The following is a 14,300-nucleotide window of genomic DNA, read 5'->3' as shown; positions in this document are numbered from 1 at the left end:
GCTACCAAACCATGTAGGGGCGTTGAGCTCCTCTTCTGACATAACATCCACTTTGGACTCATCGGTTTCCTTGACCTCGGCCTCCTAAAAGGCGACGACCTCCTCCACTGCAGCACCCTCACCCTTAGGCCCATTGACCTCGGCCCCATGAGCGTCAGTCTCACGAGCTATGAGCGTGGTGGCCTTAGGGTGAGACCCCGACTCAGACTCACTACTCAATGTGCAAGATCTAGACGAAGAGGAAGAAGAAGAAGACAAAAATGAAGATGAAGACATTTTACTGGAGAGTTACATCGCAGGACACCTGAAGCACTAGCCAAGGACTAACTCTCACCGAACTCCTATGATTGCTCACTCAAAATGACAAAGTAAAATAGCTCTCCACCTCCCCTTTTATAAGTGGACCAATGATCTAGATCAGCCCAAATCAACGGTGCCGATGCAACGCTGCCCTTTGCACGCATGTGACCTTAGGAAGACAAAATGACGCATCTGCCAACCCGTATTGGAAATAGCATGAGCGTTGAACCGGCTGGTCCGCCCAGCAAACCGCTCTTACACTGGGCCAATCAACTCGAAGAAACTAAAGTTCTTAAGCCAAAGACTGTAGAACTCTTCCACACCCAGGATGCCACATGGCAATCTCTGTGGCCGCCCCCTTCTCAGGCCGTGTCAACACCATGCATAATAGAAGAGCATGACTAAGAAGGAGTGTCCTGTACGGACAAGGAAGCAAACTCCGCCGAGGAAGAGAAAACCTCCCAAAGACCTTAGCGGACGTCCTCATCTCAACAACTCTGAAAGCCCTATCCATTTGGGACACAGACACCCAACTATAAGTAGGTATTCCCTACTTGAAGTAAGGGACCTTTTGGAACTACACTCTTTGAATACCTCTTTGCACTATCTCTTCAGCCCGGACCAATGCTATTTCAATGTACCTGGCCACATCCATCTCGATCTTATTGATATGAGGATCAGAGTACCTACCTAGGGAACAACTCCTCGGGCCTTTGACCTTTCTCCTGGTTGCAGATCTCGGTGCACAACTTCAGCCTTCAACCTCGGCCTCATCCAGTTGGCAGGACTATCTAACTGTTTCCTCGATTCAAAATGCCTCAGATCGGACATCAATGTCTTTGTTGTACGACTTTAACTACAATCAACAAGCTTCCTCTGTCTTTTGTTTAAAGGTGAAGGAGACATAAAATGGTGTTAAAACGATAGCTTGAGTGAAACCTGCTTGTATAATTGTATCGGGATTTGGGAGAAGTCCTAAAATGTTTCTATTAGTTGCATTTCCCAGAGATACCATTTGATGGCCCAAAAGTCATTCCATGATCCGACCCACTTTCTATTAATGGCCCAATTCAAACATATTATGTTAATAAGTTTTTTTTTTTTTTTTCATATATGTATCTCTTTGTAATAAATAAATTCCAGTCCAATTTGAATATCTATTGTATATATATAAAGTAAGGTTGTTCACATCACTATGCCTCCCCTTGCTCCAAATCCCTCTTCCTAATTTTTTGTGTTTTTGAATTTTTTTTTATTTTTTTAGTTCAACTTAACTACCCATTAAACCAATAAGGAAACAACATAAGCTAAATTAGCGCCCCATAGAGGGGCCCCATAGCACATTCCACCCATGTATTGGGAACATTTCCCCATGATAAGTATGGGATATGTTCCCAATGCACAATGAAATGTGCGTGTGGGGTGCTTGTGGAGCGCCAATGTGATTTCCCACTATTCTCCACTTTCTCCTAATAAATTATCTCTAAATCTTATTTATATTATCCCCCACTTTTTATCTATATCCTAAAGAAAGTTTGAATTAACAAATAACTTTAAGTATTATAATAAAATTATACAATAACTTTAAAATATTTATTAAAAACACAAAAAATAATTATAATAGATTTAATAATTTTATACTTTTACAAAATTCATCACAAAATTTTGTACTAACAATATAAATTATAATTTTATGAACTATTCAACTTAAATGTTATTCAAATGATAAAAAATTTACATTAAAAAATATAATATTATTTAAATACTTCAATAAGTAAATATCTTAAATAAAAATAGTAAAAATAGTAAAAATAACCAAGTAATCATATAACCAAATATTTAGCATTATGTAATAACTTTAAAATAAATAAAATTCAAATAACAAAAAATTTTCAAAATTTTACATATTATTTCAATATTTCAATAACTAGATATTTTAAATAATGAAATATTTAACATAACTAAATTTTAAATATTTAAAATAATGAAAGTATTTAATAAATTTAAAAAGATCTTAAAAGTATAAAATAATTATAATAGATGTCATAACATTCTAATTAATAATAACTTAATACATTAAAATTAATAAAAAATATGTAATAATAGTATAAATTATAATTTTATGGATTATTAAATTCAATAAATAATTAAGAGTTTAAAATTTTAAATAATGATATTATTTAAATAACTAAATAATATTGTAAACTAATTTCCCTTACCTCAATTAATAATTATAGAAATTAAGTTAGAGAATAATATTTATTAATAATAATTTTAAAATCTTAATCTATATTTATTATATATTTATATATACTGAAATTGATTTTTATTGTATTTTTTGTAATTATTTATTGTTTTTTGTGATAAATATATTTTCAATAATTATTAGAGATTAAACTACTGCTATTTAACTTTTAAATTTAATTTGTTGTACTCATTATATTCTTTTTATATTTTTCATAAATTTATTTTTAGTAATTAAGTATTTTTTATGAACTATTGGTTCATATTTATCATATATTAAAATATAATTTGAGATTACGCTACTTATTTATCAATTTAATATATTTTTAGTATTTATTTACTTTTCGTAATTATTGTACTTTTATTATAAATTTATTTTCAATAATTTTCTATTTTCACTATAAATTTTTAATAATTATTGGAGGGTTTCAACTATGATATGGAAAAAAGATGATATCTGACTAACTTCTGACCAATCAACTGGAATCATAAACATGGTAGCCAATCATGTGTTATTTATCAAAATTCATGGTGGGTTTTGATTGGTTAAAACTCTTCCCATATCATATCTTTTTTCGCATCATAGATTTTCCCTTATTGGAGATAAACTATTATTATTTATTAGAGATTAAACAATTAATTTGGCTGAAGTTAGGAGTGTTCACATGTTGGTTAAGTTTAATTATAAGTTGTTTGGCCAACAAAATTAACCTAGTTAGGTTGGGGAGTTGGTTACTTGAAACTGATTGAACATTAGTGAAAAACCACCAATTTGGGTTGTATTATTGGTTTGGGTTGGTTTTCAATTTAGTTGGTCAGTTCAAAAGATTTAAACTTAAAAATTAAATTTATGATATAAAATATTTTAGATTAAGGAATATGGGAATTATATATATATATATATATATATATATATATATATATATATATATATATATATATATATATATTCAGTTTTGGTTGGTTTAGAAATGGCCAAACCGAAACTAATCCAACTTGGTTGGGTCAGGAAATTGTTGAACCAAAACCGACTGGGAATACTAGAAACCAACCAACTCGGGTCAAGTTGGATTGGCTTGGTCAGTTGTTTGATGAACAACCTTAGCTGAAATTAATTATTGTTTTTTTGTATCGTAAAAATTATCAAAATTAGAATATAAAATAGAAATAATTATCAATTATTTAAAAATTTAAATATAAAACAATTATATACTCTTATGTGTTTCTATTATTTAGTTTTTACTTAACAAAGCACGTACATCACACGAGTCCCTACAACTATTAAATAAGCCAAAGGCTGAACCACGTAATCTGTGTATGTTCAACCCTTCTTCTCAATATTTCTCTCCATTTTTCTGTGATTTTAAGCATATTGCTTCTGGGTTATTTGCAATAAATTGGAACTCTAAAGTTAATGAGCTACAGAAGTCCTACTCCAACCAAGTTGAATTTCGTCGACATAGGTTCCCATCAACTTCTTGTTATTTATTTTTTTTAGGTGGTGGTGGGTAATAGAATCGAAAGAGCATGAAGGAGGGAGGGACCACAGAGCCACAAGCAATGAAAACCTTTTACTCAAAAACAAGAAAGAAAGAAAGAAAATTCTCTCTCTCTCTATTCCTCCATCATCCCCGGCTTTCTCCAAAGTATTATCTCTAATTCCTATTTATCTTCTAAATTATCTCCAATTCCTATTTATCTCCAAAATTATCTCAAATTTAGTAGAGAGTTTCTTTCCTAAATTATCTCTAATTCCTATTTATCCTCTCCCTTACTTTTTATCTATATCTATCTAAAGAAAGCTTGGATTAAAAATTTTAAGAATTATTTAAATATTCTAAAAAAGTTATATAATGACTTTAAAATATTTATTAAAAACAAAAAAAAAATAATTTTATAGTTTTACAAAATATATCACGAAATTATATACTAACAATTTAAATTATGTTTTTCTGGATTATCAATTTAAATATTTTTCAAATATTTAATAATATTGAACAGCTTTAAATAAATAAAATTCAAATAACAAAAAGAAATAAATATTTTATAGATTATTTAAATATTTAAAAATTTAAGTAATAACGAAATTATGTAATAAATTTAAAAAATTTCTTCAAATTAGAAAAATAATTATAACATATTATTGAAATTAATAATTTAATATATTAAAAAATTAAAAATGAAATTATGTAATAATAATATGAATTATGATTTATGGATAATGAAATTTAATAAATAAAAAATATTTTAAATTTACATATTTTATATATTACTTATGTATTTAAATAACAAAGTATTTAACATAACTAGATTTATAAAGAAATTATGTAATAAATTAAAAAACTAGAAATTAGAAAAATAATTATAACATAATATTGAAATTAATAATAATTTAATATTTTTACATAATATTGTAAATATCTAATTTCACTTATATCAAGTAATAATTCCAGAAAATAACTTTGAAAAATTCATATTTATTAATAATAATTTTAAACTCTTAGTCTGTGTTTATCATATAATTATATATAATAAAATTAATATTTATTGTATTTCAATAATTATTTATTATTTTTGTGATAGATGTATTTTCAATGATTATGTATAAATTTATTTATTTTTGTTATTTAACAAAAAACTTTCAACAATTATTGGAGATTAAACAACTAGCTATTATTGAAATTTTTAAATTTAATTTATTGTACTTATTGTATTTTTTTGTATTTTTGTTATAACTTTTTGATTAATATTTGTTAGAGATTAAACTATTATATTTGAAATTATTCTATTTATTGACTAATTTAATATATTTTTAGTACTTATTGTATTGTTGTAATTATTGTAATTATTGTATTTTTTCATAATCAATATATTTTTAATAATTATGTATTTTCACTATAAATTTTCACTAATTATTGGAGATTAAATTATTGTTATTTATCAGAGATGAGACTATTAATTTTGCTGAAATTATTAGTGTTCATGAGTTGGTTCGGTTCCATCATTGGCTACTTGGACAACCAAATTGACCTGGTCAGGTTGGGGAGTTGGTAAGCTAAAACTGGCTAACATTTTGTGAAAACCAATCCACTCAAGTTGTATTGGTTTAAGTCAATTTTTTAGTTTGTTTAGTCGATTCAAAAGATTTAAACTTAAAAGTTAAATTTAATTTTAAAAATTATAGTGCAATTATTAAAAAATAAATTTAAAAATTAGAATTATGATATAAAACATTTTAGGCTAAGGAATATGGGAAATTTCCCACATTTCCATATTAAAAATTATATTTGAAATATAAAATATTAATATATATCCATGGTTAGATAGTTCAATTTTGGTCAATTTACAAATGGCCAAAGTGAAACTGATCCAATTTGGTCAAATTGGGAATTTTATGAACCAAAGCTGACCTAAAGTATTAGAAAATCATACAACTCGGGTCGATTTAATTGGGTTGGATGGTTTCATCAGTTTGATGAGTAAACCTAAATAAAATTAATTATTGTTATTTTTGTATTATAAAAAATATATTAAAAGTAGTATATAAAATTTGAATAATTATTTATTATTTAAGAAGTTGAAAATATATAACAATTGTATACTCTTATGTTTTTCCATTAGGGTCAATTACTAGAGCACACCTTATAGTTTTCATTTTACTAAAACATCCCATATATTTTACAACTTATTTACTTGGAGTGTTTGTTTTGCCATTAGGCTTATGATTTTTATTCCAAAAATACCCATTACACTTTTTTTTTGTATAGAAAACAAAATTGATCAAATATAGCCAATAGAGTGGTTGCTTGTGTCTTATTATGGGCAAAAATGGTATTTTTTTTATTTTTATTTCTTTTGATTAAATTTATTTAAATGAATATTAGGGTCAATCCTGTCATTTTCCACTTTTATCTAATGGAAGATTGATTAAATCCATTACAAATTATAAGTAGTATTTTAGTAAAATGCTAACTATAAAATAGATTTTAGTAAATCCATAAATTATGAGGGATATATTAGTAAATAACCCTTACTATTATTTAATTTTCACTTAATAAATCCCGTGCATCGCATGGTCTCCACTAGTATATATATATATATATATATATATATGAACTATAGCTTTATTAAGCGAAAATTCCATATCTTTCTGTTACTCTGGGTAATAGTAGGGGGAACTTGGGATCAATTCTAGTTGGGAGGTTTATGGGTAGGGATGAGAACTGTAGCCCCATGAATATATATAAAACTCCATATCTTTCCGTTAATCTTGCGCTTCGTTTAAGCAGGACAAACGAGAGAAAATATAAGTGGAGATGAGGTCGAAGATAATTATTACAGATATATATTATTCGTTCCACGTGATGAGATGACACGCAGAAATATCAATTGAAGTGTAGTATACATGAATACACTAAAACTGCATGAATTCTGATAGTTTCTTCCAACAACCTTCTTGAGCCGTTCATAATGCCTAGATTCAATCTGCACATGAGAACTCAAAACTCCGACTGTCCCATCTCCGTCCACATCTCCCTCTCTTAACATACACAACTCGTCGTTATCTTCCAAGTCTTGCAGCCCCAACTATTGGAGAAGAGAGTAGTGGGCTAAAATTAACAGTGGTTTTGGATAGTTGATTGATAACGTATTAAGTACCCAAGAAAATATCGGGCTTAACGTGTAATAGAGTACATGAACATATTTCGACCGATTACCAATTCCGAGTCATCATCTTTACCCGTTTAACAATAGAGCAACAACTGCAGTAACGTTTTAGGGCATATAGATGGCTCAAATAGGTGGTAATCTCACAGTTTCCTTTTGTATCTTTCATAAGCTTTTAAATAGCTAAAATAATGGGTTACTTTCCCACAGAATACCTTAAACAATAAGTAACATTTTAGGATTTAATAGTAACATTTCAGGGCACATGGGTGGCTCAGATAGGTGATAATTGTTTAACACTCTTAAATATTATTTTAAGCATCTAAAATAATGGGTTGCTTACTCACAGAATCTTTCAAACAGCAACGTTTCAGGGCATATGGGTGGATCACTCAGGTGTTAATCTTTCCGTTTCTTTCATAGGGAGTGTCTAAAACTCCCAATTTTTTTTCTAAGGCTTAGTAGAGTACAAAACCTTACATTTTATATTACTGTACATATTTGTATTTGTACTCCTTCCAAACTGAGCCTAATGAGCTAAAACAATAACCAGATTTAACTCCAATAATTGGATTGATTTCAAATCCGATTATCCTGGATTTGGTTGTTAGAACTTGCATTAGATGTGAATTTAACTCCATCCTATCAGACTAAAATTTGTGTCTAATAAAAATTTTATATGTATATATATATATATATAAATGATACAAAGTTTATAATTGCATAAATTTAATATTTTATATTTATATAAATTATTATACATATATACTTTAAAAGTATTTGATTTTTTTAATTTTTTTAATTTTATGGTCACTTTAAACACAATAAGATGTGGTTGCAAATTAAATCCAAAGATGATCCAAAACCCAATATCATGATCAGATGCGGATGTAGATCTAAAGATTTCATAATCGAATGTGGATGCAAATGCAATTGGATCTAATTTGAATCCAATCCGTTTGTAGTCCTACTGTTTGTATTATATGTGAGTTTGGTATAGATTTGAGCTAGACTCAGCTCAAAAGAAAATAGTTGCTTAAGCTCAAAAATTTGTAAGTCTAGTTGGGTTTAGGCTAAGTTATAGATGGTCATCCATAAGTAGGAGTCTTATGACATTTATAATTAGGCCATTATTAATTTTATTATTTTAATTAGTTTTCATAATTTTATGGAGTGCAAGTGGTTTGTTTTAATACTTTTAACTTTTATAATTTTATTATTATTTTAATTATCCTATTAATATTAATTATTTTTAAATAGAACTAAATGTGGTTTAATTTTTATTTTATGAATTACTAGTTTTTATTAACTTCTTAATTTTTAATAGTTGCTAGATAAAACCTTGCTAAAGTTTAATATTTTTATTAATTTTAGTTATTAGGTCGAAATCTGGCCCACGATCCTTTATGTTTTTTATTCATTAAGTTACACAATGGGGGTAGCTCATCCCCCACAGCTTCTTTGGGTTAAATATTAATAATTTTTATCTAAAAATAGTTAAAAACCCAAAAGTAATTCATTGCTGTTAGGGGTGCAACTTAGGGGGTTAGGTCATGTTGAGGATCAAACAAAGCCTAAGCTAAAGTCTTAAACCTTGAGTGCTAGCTTAGATTAATTTAATTATAACTACAAAATTTAATCTATAGATTAATTTAACTTTTAGTACAACCTAACTTTATATTTTTACTAATATTTAAGTAACATTTACAAAAAAAATATAACATTTAATCATTAATAAAGTAAAATAAATAAAATAGAACACTAATGGATAATATGGAAAAATAATTATTTTATTAAGTAATTGGAAGTAATTTATTATTTTTGTTAAAAAATATTAGTATAATTAATCCAAATTACTAAATTACTAAATTATTTTTGTAACAAACTACTAAATTAAAGATTAGTTACTTTAAATAACATTGAATTCTTTCCTTACAATAGTTATCATTTTCTATTGCTTAACTTTTTCTTGAATAGAACACTAATGGATAATATGGATAATAGAATTTAAATATGAAAATATCTTTAAAATATTTTAATAAAATATTATTTTTGATATTGTATGTGTATATAATATTACTTATGATATTATTTTCATATACAATTTAATGTCATAAATAATATTGTATATGTATTTATTTTCATATGAGAACAAAATTCTCTCTCTCATTATTTTTAGGTGATTTAATTATTTATGATATTTTATTAACGAATTTTTAAACTGTTATTTGTTTATCAGTTGGACTAAGCCCACACTGGCCTTGAAATTTTTGGGCCTGATACGAACCTGGGCAAAGGCTGGATTGAAATGATCATCCCTATGAAAATTGCTTTTAGTTTATTAGATTAATGAGTAGAGGAGAGAGAATAAAATGAAAAGAAAAAATGTAGTAAATAAATTTTAAACAATTTATTGGAGTAATTGAGATGAGAGAGAATTGGTGGAGTGAGTTATTAGGAGAGAGAATTGATGTAATAATTGTTGAGAGACAATCAAAGGAGTTAATGAAAAAGAGAAGAGATAGTTAATGGTGAGTTAATGAGGAAAGGTGAAAGTATTAAAGACTTAAAATTGATTGGTTACTTGAGTAATTTTGTCCAATTTTAAAAATGATTTGAGCTATCCCTTAGTTGTACCTAATATAACTAGCGGTGACCCATGCGATGCATAGGATGCTGTATTTATACTTTTTTATGTATAGAATAGTAGAAAAAAATTCCTTTTCAATTTTTAATTTTTATATAGTTTATATATTATGAGAAGCACATAAACCAATTGATAGTGGCTGAATTTATACCTTATCTAGTTAGTCATAGGAGAGACTTGGGTTAGGGCAATGGGTTACCTCCCATTGTGTAGTCCTATAAAGCCAAAAAATGTACTTAGCATGAGATTAATAACCAAGTTAAAAAAAAAATCAAAATTGAACTAGTGAAGATAACCAAAAACTCGCATTTAGTTCTTACTACATTTCATTATTGAATCTGAATAATCCATTAAACAAATCTATATTAAATTAAATTAATAAAAACAAAGGAAAAAACCTGAACCCAAAGAAAGGAGCAGAATAGAGGAGAAACCTAGTAACTCAGAGAAAGGAGCAATGATTTGTTTAGATTGGTTCACCCTATGTATTTGTGGGCAAATTTGGGTTTTTAGACATTAATTTGGGTTCAAGCTAAGGTTCATATTTAGGTTTTTCTTTTTTTTCTTGATAAGCAAGGTTCTTATCTAACCCATACTGTCTAATTTACACACTACTTTATTAGAGAGAGCCAAAAGGGATTAAGAGATATTTAAGACTAAGAGGAAAATAAGGATTTAATGGGAAATGGAAAGGGAGATGTTATAAACATTGAATATTAAGGTGAGAGAGAGAGAGATTTATTAGAGTACTAAATATGCATGGATTTTGTTAGGGACAATAAAGACACATGAGATATCCGCCTCACTTCAAGTTAAACAGGAAATCTGGTTCCAAACCCAAAGCTGCCAAAGATACTTTAACTACCAATGAAGGGAACATGTCTACCACTACTTTAACTTCAAAACATTATGAACAACTGCTTCAACTTCTACAAAATCTGAAACCTTCACAACCAGCAACAAATTTGGTAGCGAATTTAGAGGGTGATGCTCTATGTTTTCCCCCACATGGATCCTAGATAGTAGATACTAGTGCCACCCACCATATGGCCTCATCTACAATCCTCACTTTCCACACCAATTCATTCCATCACCTTGGATAATGTCATTACTACCAAGGTGATTCATACTAGCACTTCTCGCCTCAATGAACACATTACACTTTCAAATGTTTTGCTTATTCCTTCATTTAAATTCAATATTTTATCTATCAATCAATTAACTAACAACCGTAATTGTTTGGTTACCTTTTATCATATGATCATTGTTTTTTACAAGACCTTTCAACAAGGAAGCCAATTGGAATGAGTAGGCAGCTTGGTGGCCTTTACTACTTCACCATTGACACACCCAATATTTAGTCCTTTCTTTCCTATAGACCCTCTCATGACATATGGCATTGCTGACTCAGCCATCACAGTACACTCTCCATGAACAAAATTAATTCTAAGGCATCATCCCCACTTGCACCAAGAATGAAGAATGCCACAAATTGATTCATTGTGATTTTTGGGATCCCTATACTATACCTTCATCTTCTGGTGCTCATTTTTCTTAACTATTGTAGATGATTTTAGTAGATGTATATGGGTTTTTCTCATGCACTTTAAGTCTAAAACTTGTTTGTTAATCCAACATTTCTTTGCTTATGTTCAAATACAATTTCACACCCATGTTAAGAAAATTCACACCTTCTCATCCCATACAATCTTTTTTTGTTTTTCTTCCCACGGGATCATACATCATCACAGTTGTGTAGCCACTCCTCAGAAAAATAGGGTGGTTGAACACAGAGATCGCCACCTTCTTAAGGTAGCCTATACCTTACGTTTTCAATCCAAACTTCCTACAACTATCTCCGTGTTTTTTATTGCCTTTGTTATCGTTCAACCCGTCACTTCCAGCCTTCCTACTTTTTTATGAGGACGTTTTCCCTTTCTCCTCTCATATTGATACCTCTACTTCGTTTGTGGTGCTTCCTACCCCTATTTCTAACATTCCCAAACTCCCACTTACATTTCCCCTTCCCTTGACATATACAGCCCTTTCTCACTTGAACAAGTATATTGTCATGCTGTCTACTCGCATACGTCGTCGTCTTCATCTCAAGGTACTCCATATCCCGTATCCAACTATCTTTCTTATGACTACTTATCTACTTCACAGCGTGCTTATTTGTCTAGCATTTCAGCATCCTCTGAACCCACTACCTTTCTTACTACTATCAAAGGCCCATAATGGCAGGATGCCATGGTAAGTGAAATCAGAGCTCTTGAGCAAAATAATACATGGAAACTCACCACCTTACTTTCCGACAAGATTACAATTGGATGCAAATGGTGATGCAAAATCAAATATTTCTTTGACGGTTCCATTAAACGATACAAAGCCTGTCTTGTTACCAAGGGCTTTACACAAACGGAGGGCGTTGGTTTTCATGAAACTTTTGCATCGGTTTCTGTTAGGATTAGGAGTCCAATCAGTATTATCTTATTTGTATATATCTTCTTTATCCTTTTCTTATCATGAATAATTCAGATAGGATAGGAAAGATATATTTGAGTCCCTGTAAACTTAAGAGTTCTAGTTGCCATAAGCTTAAGAGGTTCCGTGGTTGTATTCATGTATATATATACTTAAATATAGAAAAGCATAAACCGAAAAAGCTCTGGTTTTACATGGTATCAGAGCCACAAAATAGGAGTAAGAGGTCTGCGTTCCAAAACCTCTGAAGATCAATGGCGGCAGCAACGATTGTTAGGCGCCGACAAAGGACAAGCTTTGCACTCCAGAATTTTGCGGGCTAACCTCCGCCTCTTCTTCTTTCTCGGTTGATTCTTCTTCATTCGAGGCCTGCGGGGTATTTAATTGTGGAATTGGTGGTGCCTTGCTTAACATACACTGGTGAATCTCATCAATCAATTTCCGACGTTCTGGAGTTTCAAATCTGGGGGCTACTTCACGAAATTTGATGGCTAATGCACGTCTTTCTTCCTTCTTGTAATCGAATGAGCCCAGTACACCATCTGGGTTGGAGGGCATGAATGCAATCAATGCTACCAAAGCAGTTCTCATGCTCCAAGATGGCTGCCAATGCTCTGGATGATGATTGGATATGCTTAGACAAATCTTCGTCTGCGTTTCAAAACGACCATTAGAAGTTAACAGCATAAATGCAGGAGGTTGGAATGGATATTCTACTGGCAGTTGGATCCGTCCATGATAAATTCCTCCCTTGAACTCTGTGTCACGGGCACCTCTGATCGTGAACTGCCACTCAAATATATCGGAAGGGTTTGCTTGCATCTCCTTCACCTCCTGAAGGATCCTCTTCACCGTTGGGTTCTTCAGGTTGTACTTCTCTTCTGCCATGGCGTAAGATAGAACACACCCTTCGATTTGGCCGTGGAAGGGAGGACGATGGACGTTGGCGATAAAGCCTGTAACAAAGGGACTTGGGGCGCTTGAAGGTGTGCTGTGTTCCTTTCCTCTACTTCAGCAGACAAACCCGGCTTCCCTATTGTAGCCCACCTCCTCCATGCCGTCCAGCGGCAATAGACCCTTGGGCAACGATATCTCCTCCAGAAGCTGTAGTGATTTCTCCTTGCAGAGAGAGTCTCCATGGTAGATCTCTGCCTTCTCTCTGTAATTCTCAATCGCTTGACTTGCCATTATTGCTGTCTAAGCTGGTCTCTAAGGCTTAGTTGGGGGTAGGCAAAAACAGAATTGACTGAAGAAGAAGAAAGCAAAAAAGGAATATGGGTCTGAGCCTGAGCCCTCGGAACAAAAGTTCAGCCTCCTTCTACAAAAGTTCCGACCTTCGACTTCGGTCTTCTCTTGGACGGTTCTTCTTGTGCAAGTAATAGAGAACTAGGGCATCCATTCTTGAACGCACAGATTTTTGACAAGTCTTCGGCGAGTCAACATTCTACGGTAGGTTTTAGGGAGATCCTGAGATCGGTTCTTTGTCTCTTTTGGCACTGATCGTGGGCTTTCAGACACAATAGTCGGCATGACTGAAAACAGAGAAAAAGGAGTAGGGGCAGGAGGAAAAGGTCATGGCGGCCAAGTCAAGGCCCATACAACCAAAGCCTCTGCGCAAGGCAATGCGTCTCAAGGAGAATCAATTGGTGTAGCCAAGACTATGTTAAATGGACTAAGTATTGAGCAGTGGAACATGTTACTCAACCTTTTGAATACATAGAAAGAGGGGAGTCAACGACTAAGTGGTAAGCAAAAATTGATAGAATGGATAATAGACATAGGAGCCTCTCATCATATGATAGGAAACTTCAAGTCGATGAGAGACATAAAGAATGTCATTTTGTGCTCTGTCGGACTACTTGAGGGAAAGTGACAATAGCAGAGAAAGAAGGCACAGTTGCACTGGACAATCATCTGAAACTGACCAGTGTTTTATACGTGCCTAGTTTGAATTGCA

At 31.1% G+C, this 14,300-nt stretch overlaps 1 protein-coding gene across 1 annotated transcript; it reads right to left on the bottom strand.

Annotated features, from left to right (window-relative positions):
* Positions 1 to 12,555: 12,555 nt before the first annotated feature.
* Positions 12,556 to 14,051, bottom strand: LOC148875637 (ubiquitin-conjugating enzyme E2 32-like). Its single transcript, XM_088967019.1, has one exon. It carries the CDS (start codon positions 13,229 to 13,231, stop codon positions 12,617 to 12,619), a length of 615 nt encoding a protein of 204 aa, XP_088823145.1. The 5' UTR covers positions 13,232 to 14,051; the 3' UTR covers positions 12,556 to 12,616.
* Positions 14,052 to 14,300: the final 249 nt, after the last annotated feature.

Source organism: Nelumbo lutea, chromosome 1 (assembly GCF_056320005.1).
Source record: "Nelumbo lutea isolate HS-2025 chromosome 1, American lotus-T2T, whole genome shotgun sequence".
Taxonomy (NCBI): Eukaryota; Viridiplantae; Streptophyta; class Magnoliopsida; order Proteales; family Nelumbonaceae; genus Nelumbo; species Nelumbo lutea.
This window is presented reverse-complemented; position numbering and strand designations above follow the sequence as displayed.

Excerpts from the sequence above, each read along its gene's own strand:
- LOC148875637 (XM_088967019.1), bottom strand. The coding sequence starts at position 13,231 with ATGGCAGAAGAGAAGTACAACCTGAAGAACCCAACGGTGAAGAGGATC.